Here is a 23,517-nt window from a genome sequence, read left to right as displayed (position 1 = left end):
TACTTACTGATATCCTGCGTAAAATGCTTTATAAGTGCGTCAACCTCGGGCTTCCGTCCCCATTTCCCCTTGTACTTGCCACCTTGTTGCTTGATTCGCTCTTTCTTCGTTTCAGCAACCCATTCTCCACGAAACCTCTGTCTGGGCTTTGCTTCTCCCTCTTGTGCCATCTTCCTCTTCGTGCTTCCTTCTCGGCCGTTGACATGTCCTTGGCTGACTGGATTGGCCGCGACCCACTCCTCGAGCTGTGGTCTGAGCTTGGGGCCCCAGACATGTTCACCAACATCCAAATCATCATACGGGATCGCAGCGGTATCCTCCGGAAACGGAGAAGGCTGGAGCACGAAATTGGCTTGCACTTCGCGCTTCAGCGCGGCCATGTGCGAAACGGTACCGCAAGCGACACCCAGATCGTGCGCGAAGCTGCGAACATAGAAGCCAGAACACACCGTCAATCTGATCCGCACCGCGGGTGCTGGAGCGGGTTCCTCCTCGCCGGGGAAGGCGAAGTCATGCTGTCCCGCATCATACCATTCCAGTAAATCACACCTCTTCACTTCCATTTCCCTACTTTCCAACGCGCGAGGCAACTCCTTGCCCTGTCGCACATACTCGCATGCTTTGGTTCCATTGATCTTCAGCGCAGAATACACGGGTGGAACTTGCTGGATTGTTCCTAGAAAGTTGGGTAGCTGTTCCTCGACAAGCTGACGAGTCACGTGCGAGGCGTCTGCTCTTGTCTTCATAGTTCCAGTACAGTCGTAGCTGTCGGTACTCATACCGAATAGAATGGTGGTGTCGTAGCTTTTGTCACATGCTAAGTACTGTGAAAGCGATCTTGTGCCACGCCCGATGCCTATGATGAGCACGCCGGAGGCCAGGGGATCGAGCGTGCCGCCATGACCTAGGCGGAATACTTGGTCGGAGGATTTGCTGGTACGTTTGGGCTGGTGTTTGCGCAGTGGCGCGAATGTATCTGAGGAAGCGAATGTTGACTGGAGTTTAAGAAGCACGTCTGCTGAGGAGACATTCGCAGGCTTCACCACGGCTATACAGAGTTAGTAACAAGGTACGGGCGGGAGGCGAAGATATCACTTACCGAAAACACCTTCGAGAACTTGTTCATGTTGCTCCGCAACAGCTTTGCCGTTTTCGTCTTCCATCGTATCGCAAGTCACGTTATGTCGCGTCGTGAACATCCGGTCCTGTTGCGCTAGAGGGAAGAATTGTCTAGATCGCGGGGCTAGCGCGTTCTGAAGTTCGCCCCACCTCACGCCCTACGCCTTGCATGCCTCGCAATATCTAGCAGTCGGCCAGAGACAGCCCGAGGTTCTTTGCGGTGTACTGCATTCGCTTGCTAACCTAGATCTATACGCGATCACTTGGTAAAGGTTGCATCGGTAGCGGCGCCGACTTCGGGCTGACGCCTTCATCGTACCTCCATTTCCAGCCATTGTCGTCATCTCCAAAACAACACTCGCGACTTCTGGAGCCATGGATCATCAACAAGTGAACAACTGGAACTTCCAATCATGGAACGAAGATACGATCGACCCTTCGTGGTTCGACAACTTCCTCGCTACAGATGTCGGCCAGGGTGCGACTAACGCTGTATCTGATGCTCCTGCCGCATTCAGCATCGACGACGACTTGGCGATCGACCCGAACTTCCACGACTTTACGTTAGATGATACGTTACAACCGCTGAGTGGTATGACTTCGCCAAGTTATCCATTCGACGCGTACCAGCCGACTGAGTTTCACGAGCGCCCACAGCCGCAGCGTCATCACACACTCCCTCGCCGTCGAAGCAAGTACTTTAAGCGAAGGTCAACGGGCACTGTCAGCCCGATGGTAATACCGAGTGGAAGTCCTCGACACGAAGAGGGTCAGTCACTGGCCATTCAGCGCTGGCGGAACTCGCCGCCTGAAGACGAAGCCGCATCTCTGTCGGCTATCTACCATGCCTTGGAGGACAGGCCTATAGGCCACTCACCACGTATCAGTCGGCCCTCCAGCGGCGATGCGTTCCGCAAGTATCGAGGCCCTTCCTCTACCACGAGTCTCGATAGCGCTGCAAGCGAATCCTCATTACGATCCGCGAATTCGAGCCGCTCCGCCACGTCGCAATCGAAGCGTCGCAGTCAAGCAAAGACAAGAAGCAAGGGAAGAGTCAGAGGCAATATGCTGGACCCTGATCGTATATTCAAGTGTACCTTCTGTTGCGACACCTTCAAGCACAAGTACGACTGGAAGCGACACGAGATATCGCTACATCTAAACCTCGAAAGCTGGATGTGCACGCCGCATGGAGCTTCTGTGGTGCTACCTCTTACGGGTAGAGTACACTGTGCCTACTGTAGTGCACTAGATCCAACACCCCAGCATCTGCAGAAACATAATCACGCGGCATGCACGGACGGCAGCAACAGCCCGCGTATCTTCCACCGCAAAGATCATCTCACGCAACACCTTCGTCTAGTCCACGGACTCGAAACGCTACCTCTCATCGACGACTGGAAACTTGAGACTCTGCCAGTGACATGTCGCTGTGGTATATGCAATGCCAATCTAAGTAGTTGGGATGAGAGAGCAGACCACCTCGCCGCACATTTCAAAGAGGGCAAAACCATGGCCGATTGGAAAGGCGATCACGATTTCGAACCGGCTGTGGCTGCCCGTGTCATCAATGCGTTTCCACCCTACCTACTGGCCGAACAAGCGAAGACTGTCGTACCCTTCTCTGCCACGAATCCCGGATCCATCGATCATACAAAGCAAATGATTTCGCAGATCCAACGGGAAGAATATCAACGGGAAGAAGAGCCAGTCCAAGAGTCTCCGAAAGAGGTTACCCAGACACCGGACCATCAAGCTTTCGAAGACTCTTTGGAAGCTCTCCGAAACCTTTCTACGCAGCACGATTATGACTTTGCGAAGGTTTTGACGCGCCATCTTAGTCGATTTGCGAGACAGCAGATGTTGTCGGGTATTATACCGACGGATGAGATGTTTCAACGCGAGTCGCGGAGGTTGTTATACCAGGATGCGGATGATGCGGTAAGGAAGCGAAACGATCCATTATATACCAGACAAATGCTAACATCTACGACAGTGGAACCAAACAGTAGCAGACAACCCGAACTGGTTGCAAGACTTTCGCCGTCGCAGTGGGCTTGAAGGAAGCCCTAGTACATGATGCCAATGCCACTTTAGTGCGATACCCAACAATTTTCTACCTGTTTCCCAAACTCTTCCTATGCCATATCGCGATCTTGAAATATCGCGATCGCCTTTCATCAGATGGTACCACCTTGCAATGTCACTTGGTCTTTGAGGTAGGACAGATCAACACTGCTCACCTCCCCAGCTTCTTCAAAGAAGCGTAAGGCGCGATTACCAGTCCAAATCGGATTCTCATCGCCTGTACCTTCGTTAGCTCTTTTGCTATAGCTGAGTGCTGTCCAAGAAAAGAATCTCACCAATCCAGTGCCCAGCCTTCGGAATCAACTCAGCAACAAAGTAATCGCCGATCTGCGACCATACCTGTTCCAACAGCGACACAGGCCCAAAGCTCGCCTCACCACCCAGCGCCAACAACGGCATCTGCAACCTATGTCCACTGCCAAACACAGAAGTAAAGTACGCCTCGTCATCCCACGCCGCCGCGAAGTATTCCATACCGCTCCTCAAAAACCCCGGCTTCGCAATCCCATTCGTATACCGCTGCAAGTGGTCTTCACTCACGGCCGCCATACCAGAATAACTCGCGTGAAAGAAATACCAGCTCAACATCTGTCTCTCGCGATCTCGAATGAAGAACTCAGCTGCATCAGGCACGGCAAAGAAGGCGAGCTGCCAGTTCTGGTACAAGCTGGGACTCTGCACTGTTAAGGGATATCCATATCCTGGGAGTGCGTATTCGGCGAGGATGATGGCTTTAACAAGCGAAGGATGTTCGATAGCGAGGGATGTCGCCAGCCCTACACCCTTGTCGTGCGCAAAGACGTATGTAGATGAGATGTTGAGGTAATCTAAGATGGCTTTGAGGTCTGCGCCTGCGGCTGCAGCGGTGTAGTTCTTGGAGGTCGGGATGGACGAATCTCCGCATCCGCGGATATCTGGGGCGATCACCGTGTCTGCTTTGATATTAACAGTTCACTCTCTCATTACCGAAGATGTGCGAAGACATGCAGTTTTGAGCCAGGATTGGACCGATGGTATGCCATGTTAGTGAGTGTTGAGGGAAGCCATGTACGAGGAGAACGGGTGGTCCTTGGCCGTGGTAGCGGAAGTGGATCGAGACATCATCAAGTTGAATGCGCTCGTGTTCCCAGTCATCGAAGTCCGATAATTGCGCGAACGTAAGCTGTGGTATAGCGAATGCGAATGCGCTAATGATGCTGGCGAGCTTCATACTGGAGGGTGGGCAGATTGACTGTAGGTCACCAGAATATCGTCATTTTGTGCAGCTTTATCTATTCTCACATCTTCAAAGGCATCAATATCTTGCACATCATGCATTAGGTCTCCTACGCCTTCTTGGCTCGAAGCGCTGTTTGCTTTACTACTCTTTCCTATTGCGCTACTCGGTCGTCTTGGCAGGGCACAAGAAAGCTGACTGAGCTTACACGATGCATCGGACTTAAGCAACTAGCTTAGTAAACTCGATGCATCGCCAAGTCGGGGCGGGCAAATAGTTAGAAGATATGCACAGTCGGGGTAACAGTTGTTCAGAATGTACGTGCATGGAGTCATGTGTCCACGCAAGACGCGTACTTCCACATTCAGACGAATGTAGGTTAGACAAGATTTATTGCACAACCCTTCGTTTGACACATTCTCGCACACCACTTTGAAGCCATCAGAATCACTGCATTACTACTCCTACCAAACGCCGAGTCAATGCTCATATATCTAGCCAACGCCACCAGTATGCAAACCCTTCCCAATGAACCATGTCCCCAGAAAGATCACGACCTAGCCTTCGTATCCGCATCCGCAACTCTCCCAACCAACCCCCTAATCTTCGGCCAAAGCTCCGGAATACGAAAAGGTTTCGAAATCGCATCGTCCATCCCCGACGCCAGCGACTGTTCAATCTGCTCCATACGCGCATTCGCGCTCACAGCCAGAATAGGCAAACGGAGCGATTGCTTATCCGGCCGCTCATGCGACGCCGAAGACGTAGATGAGGTCTTTTTATGACAAGCCCGCCCCGACGATGGTACTCCCGGCGTTGGTGGCGCCGCGAGCAAACCCTGGTGTTCATAGTCGCGGATAAGGCGGGCGCAAGTCAGGCCGTCCATGATGGGCATTTCTATGTCCATGAGGATGATGTCGAGGTCGTGTTTCTTGTCCGGCTTGGAACTGTCTTCCTCGTTGCGCCAGTATACGCTGTCTTTGAGCCATTCCAACGCTTCTTGGCCGTTACCTGCTACGCTGATGTTCCAGCCGAACTTCTGTAGTTGCTTCCTAAGGACCTTTTGGTTGACGAGGTTGTCTTCTACGATGAGCACGTTCAGTCTGATGGATTGCATGGCTTCTTCGCCTGTCATGGTACGACGAGGGACGGGCCTAGCTTGCACGGCGCGCGCGGAGACTTGGTCGGCTGGTGGGTGCGCGAGGCGCGTGCTGATGAAGAAAGCGAATGTTGAGCCTTGCTCTTTCTCGGAGTGGACGCCGATGGCACCTCCTTGTAGCTTCGTAAGCGACTTGGAAATGAAAAGACCGAGGCCTGAACCGCCGTATTTAACGTGCGTGCGTGGTGTTGCTTGCGAGAATCGGGAGAAGAGTTTCTTTTGTTCGTCTGTGGTCATACCACAGCCGGTGTCTTTAACCTTCAGCCAGAGGAATGCTATTTTGCCTTCGCCCCATTCGGCTTTGTCGGTGATGTCTGTCTTGGGCTTCTCATCGTCGGTGAAGGTTATCTCGTTCCAGCACTTAGGTGGACGGGTCCAGGAGCCACCGATAGTGACGGTGATGGCTTTTTGAGGGCGGTCTTTGGTGAATTTAATGGCGTTGGTTCTGGTATTGTTAGCGTAGGGTATGCGACATGGAGATGAGAATCTTACAGTAGATTGATGAGGACTTGCAAGAGGCGTGAGGGGTCAAGCATCGTCCAATCCATGCCATTGAAAGTCTCATCAATGAGGAAAACGAGCTTGATGCCCGCCTGGTTGCACTCGACGTCGAACATGCGCACCGCATCCGACACGACCACCGCGGGCTGCACGCGCATTGGCGTGATCAAGATCAAGTTAGAATCAAGTTTCGACAGGGTGAGCACGTCGTCAATGACGCGTTTTTGGTGCATTGAACATGACACTATGATCAGCAGCGATTCAATGCAGCTCTGAACTTCTGCTTCTGCCTTGGATATCTCGGACGGATCTTTCGATGCTATGATTTGGCGTCTGGCTAGTTGTTGAAGCGATGCAATAACGGAGTCGGCGCATTGTATGACAGCTGACAATGGATCTAGATGTTGGGATACGACGTTAGCGGTGGCTCGTATGTCTGGTGCAGAGGCGTCACTCACTCCTGAGTTCGTGCGAAGTCATATCAATGAAGCTGTACTTGTCAACAAGAGTCGATTGCAGAGCGCGCAGTGAAATACTTTTCTTGTTGTCGTTTTGCTTCCAGCGCTTCGTCGATGCGGCGCCGCTGAACGCTTTCAGCCCACTTGAACTGCGAGATATCGAATAGCGTCCCCATGATGCCTGAAAGGATCAGCGCGTTGAATGTGTAAAGTGCGGAGAACTATCTTACTTATGACTTGGCCGTTCTCGTCCAGCTCTGGGCAACTTGAACTTTGCACCCATATATTCGAGCGAATACCATCTTGATTGATCCAAGTCTTGTTCAAACGAAATTGTATTCCTTTGGCTTTACCGCTCGTGAGCATGTTCTCCCAATCTTTCTTGACTTTTTCGACATCTTCCTTAGCGATGAGGTCGAACCAGTCGTACTGGCTGACTGGACCATGTGGATGGCCAGTGAGCTCGAAGAAATGGTCATTGACGAAGTTCATGCCTATTTCAATATTAGCAATTACTCTGCGATGAGATGATCATACTTACCACTCTCAGGTATGTATACATATATAGCGGTAGGGGATACTTGGGCAAAGCGCGCAAATTTCCTTTCCGCCAGCCGCGCTTGTTCGAGTGCTTCGCTAGAAATGAACTTAGTATATTTACATCAGGCATGCTGCAAATCAACCTTACACCTGTGCTTGTGCCGCCTCTTGCGACTTCTTTTGTGCGTTGATGTCTACGGTATTACCGGCAACACCGATCAATTTCTTGTCATCATCGAAGACCGGAACACAAGCTGAAAGTACCCATTGCGCGGCGCCTTTGGTTCCTGGGCGTGCCTTCCATCGCATCTCAAACGTAACGGATTTTCCCTGCGAAAGTTTGTTCCACATGGACATTACAAGTGCTTGGTCATCGGGGTAGACAAGATCCATGAACGAGAACTCGTCAGGATTGACGTTTCTGGGTTGGGAGCTGGGCATTGTCAATGTCGTGAAACATCGTGCTGTAGTTGTAGTTACCTCAATTTATACCATGCTTCATTGGCATGCAAAAGCTTTCCCTCTGCGTTGTACTCAAACACTCCAACATCGCTCATCTCCATCATAGTCTGGATACTTTCCCACCTGGCATGAAGGTTCGTGTACGGAATATTCTTGAGCGATATTGATCTATCGTGCTTGAGGTCATTGATGAGCTGTGCTTTTGATCGTGTGAAGACTGGCGTTGGACGGATAGTGAGATGATCGTCATCGTCTGCTTCTTCCTCCAACGAAGGCGCTTCTTGCTGCTGCGCGTCGGATCCTGTCGCTCTCACTATCTTGAAGCCGCCATTTCTCCCTGCCAATTCCGCAGTCCAAACATGACCGCCAAATTCACATTGAGGTTTGTATTCACCAAGAGCCTGTGCCCATGAGCGGAACAGGAGTGATGCTCTATCCTCGGCTAGGATAGAGTTGCGGAGAGGGAGTCTGCGAAACGCTTCATTGCAGAAGACAAACTCGAAGCCCAGAGCTATCTCACCCGCTCTGATGACGAACAGTGGTGCGGCATCAAACTCCAGATCCTCTAGGTCCAGCGGGCGCGTGTGGGAGCGCTCGGCCGACGGCATTCCGGATGGGTCGTAGTAACCCTCGACGGGACATAGACGAAGGATAGGCGATTAAAGTTTGGCGTAAAAGATGATGATCGGTAAATGCTTGGTCTCAGCGCATAATGCAAGATGCGTTGTAGCAATGCGACGGAAAGGGCGGTGTCCAGCAAGGGTGTCGCGATGAAGCCGCCCGGACAAGACAGACTCGCCACTGGGGAAGTCAAGACCACGCTGTATTCACAAGTGGCTTTGCAATTGATATCCAGACTATGAATGTGGCGTGTATAACTCGGATGAGAATTGAGTGAGTTGGTGCGTTGTTCGTGGTAGCGTACCGGCTTACCCTAGGTGTGAGCCCGGAAAGAGCACCGGTGAAGTACCCAATGTGCGGCATTGCAGCTGCTCTATGTCCCTGAAAGTGGGGTCAAAATCGGACCGTTCTAGTTCTCGATGCCCGCAGTTTCTCACTAAACCTAGATGCACCGGATATCGGATCAGCGTACAGGAGAAGGAAACGTTCTCAGTGATTGGTCAGTGTGGCGAGTGTAAAGCTTTGATCTGGCCGCTAGATCAATCTCGAACGCGGGAGGAATTGAAATAGCGAAAGCGAATCCTTCAGGGTCTGAAAGATCTTCGATTTCGGCGCAATGCTCCGCTACCAACTGCTTCTTTCGGAGACCATGATATTTACTCACATCCTATGCGAGTGCCAACCCAGGTGGCCTCGCAGCATTTCGGGCGTGGCATACCGGGATGACCGTCCGAAAGTCGAAAACCACGTCGATAATCCCAGACATACGTGCATAATAGTCAAAGAGTACCTTGGCGGATGACCCGAAAGGGTGAAGTAGGTGATGGTGATTCTCACTCAGCTTGAGGAATGGGGCCGTCACTAGCAGATGTCGCCGTCAGAGCAACGCAGCCTCGGCCTGACAATGCCCGATCAAGAGATGTAGCCAGCTGTATGCATGACCATTGAGGGTCTTGGGGGAGTGCGTTGTCCGTTATCGTCCCTCTTCGCGAGCTGCACTGCAGGTGCCCAGGTGGTGACACGTCTAATCACGTGCTAGCGCGCTTTTGATCCCTTGGCGTGTAACCCTGGGTTTGGGTCAAGTCGCGACTGCCACGCATTGGTGACACCGCGACTTTCCCCAGCAATCGCCAATCGCGGTCGCATTTCCAAGATTTCGAACTACTACAGGTGTTCAGCCATCGCTTGATACGCTGACATGAGCGACGATGAGTTTGGCTGGTCTTCGGGTGACGAAGAGCAGTTTGCTGCTAGTACAAACGTTGCGCCTGATGGAAAGCGTAAGATCGCCAACGACAGCGCAGACATTGAGTCTTTAACCAAACGGAGTCGACATGAGGAGAACACCACCGATACGCCATCGGCCAGCAAAATCCTCGCAAACAACATCCTGAAAGGACGCTTCGGGCTGAATGGCTTTCGGCTCGAACAGGAAAGAGCTATTACCCGCCTCCTTGATGGAGGAAGTGCAGTTGTTGTATTCCCCACTGGAGGTGGCAAGAGTCTCTGCTACCAGGCGAGTCCTGTCTTTTGAAATCAGAATTCGTCTAACTTTCCAAGGTGCCTGCTGTGGCGTTCAGATATCAAGACGAAGAGCTTGGTCGCCGGACGCGTGAACAAAGTGGCGTCACTCTAGTCATCGCGCCACTCATTGCTTTGATGAAGGATCAGGTCGACGCCCTCTTGCGCCGCGGTATCAAGGCTGCCGTACTGAACTCGTCCATCTCTCGCGACCAGTTCCTGGCTACACAAAACGATCTCAAGAAAGGGCATTTAGATCTGATCTACTGCGCACCAGAACGTCTCAACAGCGAAGGTTTTATTGCGTCGCTCAAAGACATTCCCGGAGGTATCCGTCTGCTAGCCGTGGATGAAGCGCATTGTATCTCAGAGTGGGGCCACTCATTCCGTCCCGATTACCTCAAGATTGCTCGCTTCGCAAAAGAAGCACAAGTTGAGAGAGTCGTGTGCTTGACAGCTACAGCCACACCGAAAGTTGCCGAAGACATCCGGGATGCTTTCTCCATATCGAGAGAGGGCCTGTTCAGGACGACCATGTACCGTCCGAATCTACGTCTTCTTGCCGAGGCGAACGGAAAAGACGCCGATTACGTGTCGAAACTTGCTGCTCACGTCAAAAAGTACCCAGGTCCTACCATCGTATATGTGACGATTCAAAAGGGCACGGAGATGCTGGCCGCAGAATTGAAGAAGCGTGGCTTCAACGCCAAATTCTATCACGCTGGAATGCCTGCACCATTGCGCACGAAAACGCAAGACGAGTTTCTGGCTAGCACCGACATGATAGTCATCGCAACGATCGCATTCGGTATGGGCATCGACAAACCAGACATTCGTAGCATCGTTCATTTCGACATACCTGACAGCATCGAGTCTTACAGTCAACAAATCGGCAGAGCTGGACGAGACGGAAAGCCGAGTACGTGCATGTTCTACCTCTCGACGAAAGATTTCTACCTCCGCAACATCTTTACCTACGGCGACCGGCCTTCGCACCGCTCATTGAAGCTCTTGATGCAGGACATATGTTCTCCTGCTCGCTCGAAGCTCAAAGCAGGTGATACTTTCCAGCTCTCATTGTATACACAAGGGCAGGCAACCGACATCAAAGCCATCGTTCTTAGTATCCTGTACGCGCAAATGGAGTTGAACTTTGGGCTCTTCCGTTCTGCTGGAGCTATGTACGCGAAGTATTCGTACATCACGAAGAACCCGAATCTCGCAAAGAATGATGGGTCATCCGCAGCTTCCGCTATCGTCAGAGCATCCGTCCAGAGTAGTAAATGGACGCACGTCGCCTTGGACGACCTAGCGAACTCATCCAATATACCTCGAGCAGATCTAGTGCGCAAGATGGACGAATGGAATGAGCGTGGCGCGATTGAACTGAAGAAGGAAGGCGTACAAAACATTTACCGCCTCGAACGTCCTTTACCATCTACACCCGAAGAGATTGACAAGATCGTCGCGCAGCTGGACGAAACCATGGAGAAGACCGAGAAACAGAATCTCGCACGCACGAAAGCTCTAATCAACCTCATCACCGACAAACGCTGCTTGTCTAGGTCACTCGCAGACTACTTCGGAGAGAGCACTGACATAGCAGAGGAATGCGGGCATTGCACGTGGTGCGAGACTCATACGCAAGCCGTACTACCTGATGAGCCGCCTCAGCCTCCTGACCCAGCTAAGATCCAACAAGTACTGAAGGCAGTCAGCGTACGCGATGACCCTAGGTTTCTCGCCAAATTCGCGTTTGGTATCAAGAGTCCGCGTATGAGTGCATTGAAGGTGGACAAGAATCCGGCGTTTGAGTCGATGAATGTGTGCGATTTCCCTGAGCTGCTGAGGGTGTTTACAGAGGCTTGCGAGAAGGGAGCGAAGAGAGGAAAGGCTTGAGCATCAGCGCAATGAATCTCTTGAAAGAATGATCTTGGTCCGTTGCAAAGATACCCGTCTATATGAATGGAATCACATCTGGTCTTATTCAAAGCGTTTCGAAGAGAAGAATTCCATATTTACATTCATACAGAGTGTATAGCGTGTATCGTGATATCTACGCATGTCGTGTGTCCACCTCCCAAACCCTCTACAACTCCTTCTTCAGCTTATTCGCCTCCGTCTCTTCTTTCCTCAGTTCCTTAACCCCCGTCGCCGGCCTTCCCTCAACCGCCTTCTCTCCACCGAACGTCTTGAACGCATTATAAAACAGCCACTCCGTCGCATGCTCAACCGGTTCGTCGAATATGTAGGGCAAGAAAGGTACACCCGCGAGACCAAGCTATCGTTCGTTAGCATCTTACTCTCCTTCCAATGTCCTTCCACGCAAGCACTTACCCCAATAGGCCCCCACGTCCTCAACGTCTTATTCTTCGCATCCTTCAGCGCACGCCCCGAGTACCTGACTATACTGTGAATAGTAAAAGCCGGCAGACCCATTGACGCAACAGCCTGGAACACAGCTCTCTGCGCCATAACAGCCCTGTAATCCTCAATCGCCGGTATCCTCCCGCCAACAACCTGCCCACCCGTCAACGCACTCCCCGCATCCCCATACTTGACTCCCTCCGTACTCGTCGCCTGCTTCGCAGCCGCCTGCACCTTATCAAAGATACCCGCCGCATTACTCTTGCCACCCGTCGCCGCCATGTCCCTATCTTTACTCGTGACGTTCTCCAGGCTCTTCTCTGCGGCGTCGTCTATGTACTTCTCCGGGTGCAGTATGCGCTGGTTGCGAACGTACGCTTTGTAGCCTTCGTGCGAGACGTCACCCATGAGGTAGAGCCAGGAGATACCGTAGGCGCCTTTTACGAGGTAGGGATGTGCGATGGGGCGGAAGGATTCGCCTATGTCGGAGGTGTAGGCTACGTAGCGGTGGGCGGAGAGCATGATAGTGCGGATGCGCGAGGCGTAGGCGGCGTAGCGGAGGGAGGTGTCTGTTGTGTCTTCGCCTCTGGAAATGGGTTAGCTATCCATATCATGGAGAGGAAGACAGAGTAGACGCTTTGCTGGCAATCGTGAGGATGGGATTGAGGAGGTATACATACTCGCCATCGTAAAGCACCTCCCACAACTTCTCCTCATCATTGAGCGTATCCTGAAGCTCCTTCGGTAACTGTTTCCTCGGCGGTGGAATCGAGAAGTCTGGTCGTGCGCCTTGTCGCTCCACAGGCACACCGTCGACCTCGTCGATCTTCTTGTTGCTGTCTTTCGCCATGGTCGCGGTGTTGCTCAATTGCTTCTCTTTGTAACCAGCTGCGTGCGCGTCGTACTACTAAAGAGAAAAGGCGAACGGAAAGAGAACAAGAACAGGTAATTGAGCAAGCGCTGATAGCTTAAGCTTACCACCCCATGCTTCTTCGGTACCACTACTGCCTACCTCACAGGCCCCAACAAGCTCACTCACACCACCTCGGTAGCCGCATACAGACGTCACACCCACTAAATCGCTTCGTAACCCACCAGCCACCCACCTAATCCCTGCTCTTTCCCTCCCATCTGCGCCACGCACCAGCCACAGCCCGCCAAGCCCTATCTTCTCTTCCGAAGAGAGCTCCGCGCAAGCACCCGGCAACGCACCCACCCCACGACTCTCTTACCTCCACCCTCCATCCATTGACGACGCATCACCCCGCTTACGGCACGGAAAACCCTCGAATACCGCAAAGATGGTTGCTATGTACACTATTATGGGCCGTCAGGTCGGATCGCACGTCGTATGTTCTTGCCTTTTCCGCATGTCGAGAGGAGGAAAAGTTTGGATACGGAAGCTGCGAACAACTGCAGTGCGGCGCATGCTCTGCCCGTACTTTCTCGGCGACTCTGGGGCGGGAGAGGATCAATTGGGGATAATGGGATTGACTTGGAGGATATGAAGGATGTAGGCTAACGTGTTGCTACAGCTTGCGATGGCCACCCTCGGCGTGACATTCACCGGTGCTGCGCTCTCCATGGGCGGCAAGAAGGCCGAGGACCCTACCACTCCCCCGATCAACGCGAAGAGCCCTGATGAGGAGAACTTTGTCAAGTGCGTACACACTACATATCCACAAACCTACGCACATCCATGCAGTCGTAGCGGCACGAGCTCTTGCGACGGAGCAGGGAGGCTGTTGCTGGAATCGATAATAGATGTGAGGACTAGGGCTAACACATACAACAGGGAGTACGTCAAGAAGGCCGCCGACAAGGTCCAAGGAAAGCAATAAACACGATACAACCCCCCAACATACCGTTCGGATCGAGGGGATTGAATATAGTGGACGATAGACGAGAACATGCGTAGCGGAATCAGATGAAATCGTCGGATAAACGCGCGTGTGCCTCGAGGATACGGGACAGTGTAGATACATGCGCCGATTGTACCAACAAACAAGCAAGCAAGCATTGGAACGACTCTATCCACTATCTTTACGGAGCACTGCTATTGTCGATTTGAGAGGAATTGATAAACGTGAACTTGACTGGGTATTTGCGATCTTAACAAACAAGCAGAAAGATGTAATCAACCTGGTATAAAGCCCTCGTCACCAATCCATGACATGACAAGGAGAACGCATTCCACCTGCCCCTCTTTGCCTCCCTCCGCCCTTCTCATCCCCCTCTCATTCATCCTTTTCTTCCTCTTTCCCACGCACATCCATCCCATCTTACTCCCCATCCTCTTCAAGCACAATCTTCTTACTCATACTATCAACAACCTTGCAATAAAACTTCGCCGCCTGCGCCCTAGGGAAACAAATCTCTTCCGTCAGATAATCCGGCAACAGGTCCAACAACTCCCTGTCTCGTTGTTCGTTAAGCAGGGGCTGGTAGATGAACTCTGTTTCCTCGTAGGAGGAGCCCGAGGTGGCGACTGTGAGGTGGAAGTGTAGGGCTGTGGGAACGTCAGTATACTGGACGGGGAATGGTAGGGGCAGTGGTAATGGGAAGGGGATGGTAGAGGGATGTGGATGGTGGAAAAGACTTACTCCCATTCCTCCCCGTCTGCAAACAATCAAACACATCTTCCTCATCCTCACTCCTCTTCACGCCCAGGACAACCAGATTCGTCAGATCGCTATACAAATCCACTTTTTGCTTCGCGAGCGTCGCTTCCTTGGCTGCTTCCGCTGTACCTGGCAATACAACCCCTGTTGTCCTTTGCTTCACCGCGCTACCAGGCACGTTCTTTGTCTCGGGCTGTTGTGAGGAGGAACGGGCAGCGGCGAGCTTGCTAGACAATGTCTTGCTCTCATTCTGCGCGGTTGTAAGGGCGTCGGCGAGTTTCTTGTTTTCGGCCGTGAGACGGCTGGTTTCTTTTGTGGACGCTGCCAGGTCTTTCTTCAGGGTGGTGAGGGTCGAGGTGCGGGATTGGAGGTCGGTGAGTTGGGATTTTAGGGATTTGATTACGGCGTCTTGGTCTGTTTATCGTATTAGCACAAGCTCTCTCATCACATAACATATAGAAGGTCGTACCTTTTGCGATTTGCTCTGTCCGCTTCTTAAGCTGCTCAAAGTTCGATTCTTTGCCTGTTGACGCAGATTCCTTGAGCGCTTCGTACTTGGCAGTCATAGCATCTAGCTTCCTGGTAAGGTCGCCGACTTTCCGTCGCATGACTGGATCGCGTTCGGAGTCTGACACGCTTCCTGTTCTTTTCCGTGACGCTGATGTTCGGCGCGCTCTGCTGTTGGGTTGGGCTTGCGCTCGCCGTGCGGAGGGCTGTGATTGTGGTGGAGGCATGCTTTCAGGTATCTCCTCTCCCATTTCGATCGACTCTTCGATATCCATAGTGTCTGCGTCTGGCTCTTGTTGTGTCTCTGGGATTGTCATTTTCTCTGGCTCGGTTTCTGGCTCGGTCGCGCATTTTGTTCCTCTTGACTTTGGCGCAAGCTTCGCTTTCGTCTCCTTCTTCTCGGCGGGTTCCTTCACAGCTGCCTTGCGCCCTCTCTTCGCTGGCGCTGGTGCTGCCTCTTCGACCTCTTCTTCTTGCGCCTTCTTCGCTGGCCTGCCTCTCTTAGCTGGTTTGGCCTGCGCAACCGGCTCTGGCTCTTCAAAGTCTTCTACCTCCTCCGTATCACTTGCGTTGGCCTCCTCGACTTCCGCCTGTGCCTTGCGACCGCCCTTTGCCGCTACCTTCTTTGCGCCTGCCACCGCGCTCTTCTTCGTAGCTACCGCAGTTGTGCCGCTTGTCCGACGCGTCGCCGGCTTGCCCTTAGCAGTCGCCTTGGTCGCCGCAGCTGTCTTCTTGGTTTGCGCAGCAGTTCCACGCGTCTTTCGCGCGGGTTTGTCGCTGGTAGATGCGGGCGTGGGAAGCGCATTGAGCTCGTCGACCGTCATTTCGTCTTCCGAGGCCGAGTCGACCGTAAAGGAGATGTTCGCGGTTTTACTTCTGGGCGCCATTTCGGTCTCGTCGGTAGGTTGGGCAGGCAAGTGGGGAGTGTTGCGCCGGTTGCGTGCGCGGCGGGATGGGAGCGGGAGTGGGATGGATGTAAACACACGACCCTACCTAGGTAGCGTCGCTTCCTGACCCGGCGCGTCACCCCAGATCAGGCGGCAACATCTTCACGAACTTAACATTATTTCTGATAAAAGCCGATATGAGAGGATCGTTATTATTCACAAGAAGCTATTTACTACACTGGAGTGAGCTCAACAGCCCAGCTCAGGTATCATCCCAAAGTATGTATCCAGAACGCCAAAGATCAGTCCATCGTGAAGTCGTAGTACAAACCACATTACCGCCCCTTCCTTACCCCGGGTATACCTATCTTCCAACACTGCTTCCACCCCAGCTACTGGGAGTCATGCTACTAAGCTTACTCGAAATCGTGCTGCCAGAGAACCAACTCGACGATACGCCGCCACCGCCAAAGCCAAACTTCCACCACTTGTTCCTGCCGTATTTGCGGCCGCCTCCAAGACCAGTTCTATTGCTCTTCTTGTCGTCGATCTTGTCCTCCCATTTGAGCTTCGTCTCCATAATGGCTTGAATAGAGTTGATGATGAGGAAAGTGGTGGAGCCAATGGCACGGAAGAAGGCGAGACCAGCGACAGCCCAGAGAATGAAGGTAAGGTAGAAGTTGTTCGTCACCTTGCGGTCCGAGTAGGCTTCGCTGACAGTCATGGCGAGGACAGCGTTGGAGATGAGCCAGATGACTACCATGTAGGTACGCACGGCACGATAGTAGTCTTCCTGTTGCTGCGACTCGGAGATCGGGGGCTCGACAACTTCGACACGGTCACGGAGGTTGCGAAGCGCCTCGTCATATCCACTGTCGATATCCAGCTGCTCTGATGGCATCTCGAGTTCGACAATATCCTTCTTCTTTCCTTTGGCGTCACCCAGATCGGTCTTCGCGACGTTGTCTCCCTTGGTTCCCCAAGTGATGTCGTGGGTGTTGCAGAAGGCGTAAACCTGAAGTGTGGCGATGTATGATGGTAGGAGAGCGAAGTACTGCGCACTCGACGTGAACATGTGCCATGGATCCAGGTACATGAAGGACATAAGGAAGTAGAGACCAATTGTTGTCGCAGTCGAGATGATAAGGTTGGTGAAGACATTGGCACCTATCGTCTTTTCCGCCTTCGGATCCTTGAGTTGGACAATGACAATGTAGAAGGAGGCGAAGGTAGTGTAGGCCATAATGACACCGTACATGACCATACTCCAGAAGAACATCTTCTTGGCACCTTGGGGTCGGTTACCCATAGACAAGATGAATTGCATGCAGATGAGCAGCGTGCATGTGTAGCGGAGGATGTAGAAGATGTATTTTCCGATGTTGTGGCCGAAGGGATCTAGTTCCGGGTCTGACAGTGAGCCGGCGACGAAGTAGAAGGTCAGGTAGAAGTTGGCAAGCGAGAAGAACGTGAACAATAGCTGCACGAACTGGTAGACGAATTCGATGTGGAGCAGGATCTTGCGACCGATGGTGTGGTCAGTGGCCCAGACTTGCTTGAAATGGAGAAGTGAGTAGACAGCCGCGAAGAAAGCTCCGTTCAGCCAACGACGACGTTGAGAGATGAACTCGGGTACGGTATCTGAGACATGTTAGTTTTGGCCGTTGAGAGGATTGTGATGATTAGTTCTTACCTGGCACATCGGTCTCACCAGTCGCCGCTTTGACGTATTTCAAGACCCATTGTTCGCTACGCTTCGCTACAAGCTCCCAACACAGAATACGATCTTCAGCCAAGTACATGTTTGCGGTAAACACATCTGCGTCTTGACCATGGAGCGTTTCTCCCTTGAAGTACTGGCTGAGAGGACCGTGGCCTGTGTGATCGTTTTGCAACGCGTGATACCTGTATGCCGAAAGCGCACCTGGCAAGACCGTAATGTAGCCGAAAACCGATTCCAATGGCTTGTCAAGGATATTGGACATCTTGTATTCGAAGTTCTGCGATGCGACAAGCGGGTTGAGCAGACCGAGCCACGCTTTGCCTTTGCCAGCCTTGATTTCTCCAGCAGCTCCAGCGACCGAGGAGTCGGTGTCGAAGGCCTTCCACAGATGGTACAGAGCCTTGGGTCCAGGCTTGGTTCCCACGTCGAGTAGAATGCAGACGTTCGGGTTGAGTGCGCGACCAAAAGCATTAAAGAACCAACGATGGGAGTTCAGCTTCTTGGAGTTCTTCTCCTTCAAGCAGAAGATCATCTGGCAGGGGACAATGCCCTTCTCAGCACCCTTGAACTTGAGGTCTGAGTCCAGCGAGACTTGGGTTGTGTATTCGTAGACGTGGGCAGTGACCTCTTTCTGGTTGACGTGGTTCTTTGCGATACCTTCCTGGAAGCATCCCATCGCAGCAATCGCGTCGAGTGTTCTCGGGTGGACCTTTCCGCGACCATCCGCAATGATGCACACGACGATCTTCTGCCATCCGTCCTTTCCCCAGGTTCTTGACTTCATGCGGGAGCAGAAGTGACTGATGTTTTGCATGACACCGTGCATTGTGCGGGTGAAGTCGATCTCGTTCTCGTTGTACATGGTGATGGCGATGAAGAGTTCGGTCTCGCGGGGGTTGCCGATGTTCTGGCGCAGTTTGTATCCACGATCACAGTAGTCGTCTGGGTCGCATGTGACGGCCGTGTATCGCATGTGCGTGAACTCGATGTCGTCTCGTCGTGGAAGGAAACTGTGGAGGATAGTAGGGATTTTACACTCGAGAATGAGTTCACCGTTAATCAGGCGAACCTCCTTCTTTGTCATTACAGCGTCGCGCGCTCCACGTCGTTCTTGTGCGCCATCGGGAGCCGGCCCGTAGTGCTCTGCCTTCTCATCCATCTCGGTGTAGATGTCTGTGTATGTGTCGTCGGTCATGTACGAGTCGCGCGATCGCAGGTCCGGTCTATCGTCGCCAATGTCGGTGAAGGGGTCGTCGTCGTCGTGAATGGGTATCGAAGTCATATCAGTCATGTCCATGGTGCCCTCAGAGCCGCGGGAGTTGGGTCTGCGACCGGTGAACAAGGGTTGAGGTGGTAGTGGCCGCTGAGGACTGCCCGGCCGTGGGCTGCCATGAAGGTCCACTGGCTCGTATGAGTTGACGGACGCTGGCGGCCGCGAGTAGTCGGCTGATGTGCGCGTTGGTGAATAAGGTCGGTCGGGCGACAGCGGCCGTCGGTATGGTACGTATGGGTCTTCGCCTGGCGGCGGCATGTTTGGCGCGGTATCCATCACTGACGGCGTCCGTGATAAGCCGGATACTGAGGAATTTGTGGGGTGGTATGATCGCGATACTGGCGACGGAGGTCTGCGGGAAGAAAGTAATGGTAAGTCTGGGTCTTGTAACCGTACGGTCTTGTAGGGCGTCGTGTCGAACTGCGACTTGATCGTCTTCCGTCGCGGCATCTGCGTAGGCATTGCTGCCGCGCTCGACGTCGAACTCAGCGCATCGCCCGCCTCGCGCAGGAAGTCGTGAATGTCCGCCTCGGCAGCCTTCTGCTTGCCGACCTCAGACATGGTCATGCGCTCGCCCAATTCAGCCGTGTTGCTGTTGGCATTCGACATGTTTGAAGTGTCCTCGAAAGACGATCTTCTGGTGGGGAATGAGATTGGGTCCGTATGCGGGACGCAAGTGAATGGGGAGGAAAGAGTGAGACAAATACTCACGGCATGTAACTCTGTTCGTAACTTTGGTCCTCGTCCACGTTTGTCAATAAACGCATGGTTGATCCTCCCTGTAGTTGCTGAGGGGATCCGTCATCATAGTCATATGCAGGTGGCCGTCCATAGTGTGAACCACTGTGTGGTGTGGACCCGTCCATTATGTGTATGCGTCGCGAAAATTCAGATTGGGTATAGAAAAATGTCCTCGCTATTCGTGACACTGGAGAAGTGATTGCAATGGGCAACAATGCGATATGGATGTGTTCAAAAAGGGTGTAATAGTTACTTTCCCCAGCAGTGATGCGGCGGAGGCGCATGCAGTGGTGTTGTTTCTTCGGGCGTTGTTATGGTAACCCCGCACCCCTGTCCTTGTTTGCTCAGGCGTGCCAGGAACACAACCCCAGATGCGGCCGCCATGTGGCTTAGACCGTGACACCTCAACAATTCATGCGCTTCCGTCCTTAGCCGCGTGCGACTGTTTCGCCTGTCGTATTCTATAGGCCCGGGATTTAGCTTGCACTATTGGCATTCGTCATCAGAAGGTTGTCGAGGTGAACGTGAGCTAAGCCTTACTGCCTCTGTATTAGGCCCGAATCGTGTCAGATACCCACAGCCGAACCGGGTGTTCGCAGGTAATGTAGGTACGTTTGCTTCTATCCACCATGGAAGATCCCCATGAGGTAGGTCTGGACTGAAATTGGTCTTTGCAAGAAGTGGGTCAGAGATCGAGCAGAGCGGGCCGAGCGTCGCGATCTCGGTAGCAGGTAAGAACGACTTCACCAGCGAACATCACAGCTACTGCAATCATACCGTATGCCAAAGCACTATCTCAAGAAAGAGCCTAAACTAAGAAAAGACCCTAGTCTGAATTACAGGCGCACTATATTGTCATTACAAGAACGAGCTCAGCATCCAGGTGTTGCTCTCCACCTGAGCCGTATTTCGAACGTGAAGCTGGGCTTCAACAGTGAACTCATATCATATTTTCAGCTCGTCGAAGAACATCTCTTGTTTGGATGTCGCTTAGAATGTGGGAATTGTGAGTGGCTCGTCACCGCAATGCAGTACCATGGTAAGAAATGTGCGCAGACTGTGGTTCAGTAGGTAGTACATATCGCGCGTATCTACCGCTGCTCGTCTTGATATCTACCCTGATACATCATCTCTTACACCTTCGAGCTCTTACTGAACTACGGAAACCTCAAATCCAAAACCTCTATCACCATGGCTTCAACAGGCCCTACTAGCCAGATATCTATTACACGCGAGGCCGTCCAACAATAAATTTGCAAAGCCTTATGCACAGCCAAAATACAACGCAACAAAGAAACACTCCCAAAAGTGTGGGAGCACGCAAGTTCGCGGATGAGGTGAAGTCGAAACTCGACGTCGGGATGGAGTTGAAAGGAGATAGAGATGGATACCGAGAAGCGATCTGACAGGCGGTGATCCAGGCTTCGGAGACTATCATGCCGTGTTTGATACAGCATGCGCTTTGACTCTTCCTGGCTAACGTCCATCTCCATGTCGGTTCCTGGATCTGATGGCTCTGGCAGCGATGTTCCGGGTGCTAGTATTCGCGGGGAGGACGATCCTTCATAAGCTACGCGACTTAGTTCTTCGCGCATGACGTCCATGTCTGTGTCCCGCGGACAGAATGCGGATCTCCTGGCATTAAGAGGCGATCTGAGCCTCGTAGCCGATGCTTTGTGCAACACGCGCTCTGATGCTTTTCAGTCGGCGTCCATGCTTACTTCTCTGAGGTCGGTACTAAATAAGGACTAACACTTCGCGCGTTATGCACTCCATCTCTTCACGCATGGTACACTTTCGTGTCGCTAATCTCCCGACCTTTCAGCAAATGTTGCAGTAGCTCGTTGTTCAAAGATTATCGTATAGGTTATCGCAGTACCATGAGATGGTGGTAGGACTAGAGTTCGAAATTGAGCTGTTAACATTGTTGTTGTTTGAGCAAAGCCGAACGGGTATAGACGTTACTAACTCTTATCCGAAGTCATTTTGGATGGCGTTCTGCGTTGGTTCCAGATAGGAGGTGTTTCCAGGTGCTGCGACGCAGAGCCAACAGATACGACGGTGCCACGTCAGAGGGCGGGACAGTGATTCGAAAATATGACAACTTCTGTTCCTCTCAACGGTCAGGTGGCGCATCGCTGTCCAGTACTGAGAAGGAATCGGTGTAGTCCCAGGAGGTCCCTTTCTAAAACTCTAGGGCGAGGGCTACCTCTAAACCAGTACCACTCACCGAACTGCCCTTCCCGAAGCTATAAGAGTTTGGTATGTCACTCCAAAGCGATGTAGACTTTACGAGACCGTTCAAAGTTCCATTCCTCATGCCCGACGACGGTGATCTTCTCGAGCTTCAAGCTCAGCCTATCGTCGTGGGTCTCCAAGCCTCAACCCACAATCGTCCCAAAAGGTCTGCCCAATATGGCACGGAAGCCATCTTCGGCCTGGGTATATACCCGGTGGCCTTTCCCAGCCGCCGTGCCATCATCTCGGCTCTCGTGATCGTGAAGACAGGTCGCGATTCGCTCAGCCTGCCAGATTACCAGTCTGGTAGGCGTAGCGGAACATAGATTCTGTAGCGTACTTTGCTGCATACAATGCATAGTTCAACCTAAAAATATTTTCTAGGGGGGCTTGTGATGTTCAATACGAATTCTGTCACTGTCTAGTGTTAGTAAGAAGTAATTGTCATTGTGATAAGATATGAGTGACAACTACAGACAAGTTGAAAGGAACGGGTCGAACAATCTCGCCGGCTCATGGAGCGTAGGTAGCAATGTAGCTGCGTTCCCGTCACTTGCCGTCGATACACATCCGGCAATGACATACTGGTGATTGGTATATACAAGCTAGTGTGAAGGTAACTCGGCGATTCGCGCAAGCTACTCGGAGAACGGCAGCTTGATGGTATCGCTTAGCCTGGAAGCACTCCCTAAGACGCGGACAGGGCTTCCGCTTTTCCCTAGCGGGCCGATAATTGCGCGTATCCTTCAATGGACCGGGGATAAATGCTTTACGTCAGGTCGACGCTGATTGGCTACGCATCTGAAGTGGCGAACATAAACGGGCAGTCCAATGTTCCCGTTTACACCGATGTTGGCATGGGTGCTCAAGGGTAGTGGTTGCGGCTATTTTCCCCGGACCACTCACGTGTCTGTCATTGGGTTTGGTTATTGGAGGTGCTGTTTGCATACTATACATGCTGTGTCACGCTGACATTCTTTCCGTTGTCGAGATTGGACAGGGGTTGTGATGCAGTGTACCTAACAGCTGGGCGATTACACCTGGTGGCGCTCCGAATGATAGCTTGTAAGGGGATTTAGTCGATATGCAAGCCAATCGCAATACGGTCATTTAGAGGCTAGACGAGCGGGCTGGAATGCAGGGCTCTTCCATCCCACGACTGTATGATGACACTCTATCGCGGTCGGCCAAGTACGGGTATGACACCACCTAAAGGCACTATCAGACTGGTCTTGTCATATAGCTGAGACCTGTCACAACTGCTGGTCTCCTGGAAAGCTCCAATCGTTATCGACTTACCATTATATAATTGCGCGTCTGCTGTTCTGTACGTAACATGATCCGGATTCCCGAGAGCTGTTGATCGGGAAAGTTCAGCCGTAGATACGACAGCACGGCTGAGGTCAACAAGCCCATATTCATTAGCGGCAGGTTAGTCGGATGCCTTGCGAAGTCTTGTGTCGCATTCTCATACG

General features: G+C 52.3%; 8 protein-coding genes across 8 annotated transcripts; 2 read left to right on the top strand and 6 right to left on the bottom strand.

Moving 5' to 3' along the window:
- Positions 1–3: 3 nt before the first annotated feature.
- J4E86_008464 (uncharacterized protein) lies at positions 4–1,163 on the bottom strand (the record flags this gene model as incomplete). Its single annotated transcript, XM_051448976.1, has 3 exons — positions 4–6; positions 45–1,048; positions 1,100–1,163. 3 exons carry the CDS (start codon positions 1,161–1,163, stop codon positions 4–6), a joined length of 1,071 nt encoding a protein of 356 aa, XP_051299973.1.
- A 331-nt stretch (positions 1,164–1,494) lies between these two features.
- J4E86_008463 (uncharacterized protein) lies at positions 1,495–3,199 on the top strand (the record flags this gene model as incomplete). The annotated part of the gene is made up of 2 exons (XM_051448975.1): positions 1,495–3,060; positions 3,116–3,199. 2 exons carry the CDS (start codon positions 1,495–1,497, stop codon positions 3,197–3,199), a joined length of 1,650 nt encoding a protein of 549 aa, XP_051299972.1.
- Positions 3,200–3,299: 100 nt separating this feature from the next.
- J4E86_008462 (uncharacterized protein) lies at positions 3,300–4,417 on the bottom strand (the record flags this gene model as incomplete). Its single annotated transcript, XM_051448974.1, is given in 3 exon segments — positions 3,300–3,424; positions 3,483–4,139; positions 4,156–4,417. 3 exon segments carry the CDS (start codon positions 4,415–4,417, stop codon positions 3,300–3,302), a joined length of 1,044 nt encoding a protein of 347 aa, XP_051299971.1.
- A 556-nt stretch (positions 4,418–4,973) lies between these two features.
- On the bottom strand, positions 4,974–8,151 carry J4E86_008461 (uncharacterized protein; the record flags this gene model as incomplete). Its single annotated transcript, XM_051448973.1, has 7 exons — positions 4,974–6,027; positions 6,075–6,416; positions 6,620–6,722; positions 6,772–7,035; positions 7,083–7,177; positions 7,230–7,514; positions 7,562–8,151. The coding sequence occupies 7 exons, from the start codon at positions 8,149–8,151 to the stop codon at positions 4,974–4,976; spliced, it is 2,733 nt and encodes a 910-aa protein (XP_051299970.1).
- A 3,623-nt stretch (positions 8,152–11,774) lies between these two features.
- On the bottom strand, positions 11,775–12,902 carry J4E86_008460 (uncharacterized protein; the record flags this gene model as incomplete). The annotated part of the gene is made up of 3 exons (XM_051448972.1): positions 11,775–11,966; positions 12,023–12,638; positions 12,733–12,902. The coding sequence occupies 3 exons, from the start codon at positions 12,900–12,902 to the stop codon at positions 11,775–11,777; spliced, it is 978 nt and encodes a 325-aa protein (XP_051299969.1).
- A 691-nt stretch (positions 12,903–13,593) lies between these two features.
- Positions 13,594–13,893, top strand: J4E86_008459 (uncharacterized protein; the record flags this gene model as incomplete). Its single annotated transcript, XM_051448971.1, has 2 exons — positions 13,594–13,712; positions 13,848–13,893. 2 exons carry the CDS (start codon positions 13,594–13,596, stop codon positions 13,891–13,893), a joined length of 165 nt encoding a protein of 54 aa, XP_051299968.1.
- Positions 13,894–14,334: 441 nt separating this feature from the next.
- On the bottom strand, positions 14,335–16,067 carry J4E86_008458 (uncharacterized protein; the record flags this gene model as incomplete). The annotated part of the gene is made up of 3 exons (XM_051448970.1): positions 14,335–14,561; positions 14,656–15,087; positions 15,143–16,067. The coding sequence occupies 3 exons, from the start codon at positions 16,065–16,067 to the stop codon at positions 14,335–14,337; spliced, it is 1,584 nt and encodes a 527-aa protein (XP_051299967.1).
- Positions 16,068–16,431: 364 nt separating this feature from the next.
- Positions 16,432–19,672, bottom strand: J4E86_008457 (uncharacterized protein; the record flags this gene model as incomplete). Its single annotated transcript, XM_051448969.1, has 2 exons — positions 16,432–17,708; positions 17,761–19,672. 2 exons carry the CDS (start codon positions 19,670–19,672, stop codon positions 16,432–16,434), a joined length of 3,189 nt encoding a protein of 1,062 aa, XP_051299966.1.
- Between the last annotated feature and the right edge of the window lie 3,845 nt (positions 19,673–23,517).

Source organism: Alternaria arbusti (assembly GCF_024043155.1).
Source record: "Alternaria arbusti strain BMP 1465 chromosome Unknown scaffold_13, whole genome shotgun sequence".
Lineage (NCBI taxonomy): Eukaryota > Fungi > Ascomycota > Dothideomycetes > Pleosporales > Pleosporaceae > Alternaria > Alternaria arbusti.
Note: the sequence above shows the minus strand (reverse complement) of the source record. Positions and strands in the feature narration are given on the sequence as shown.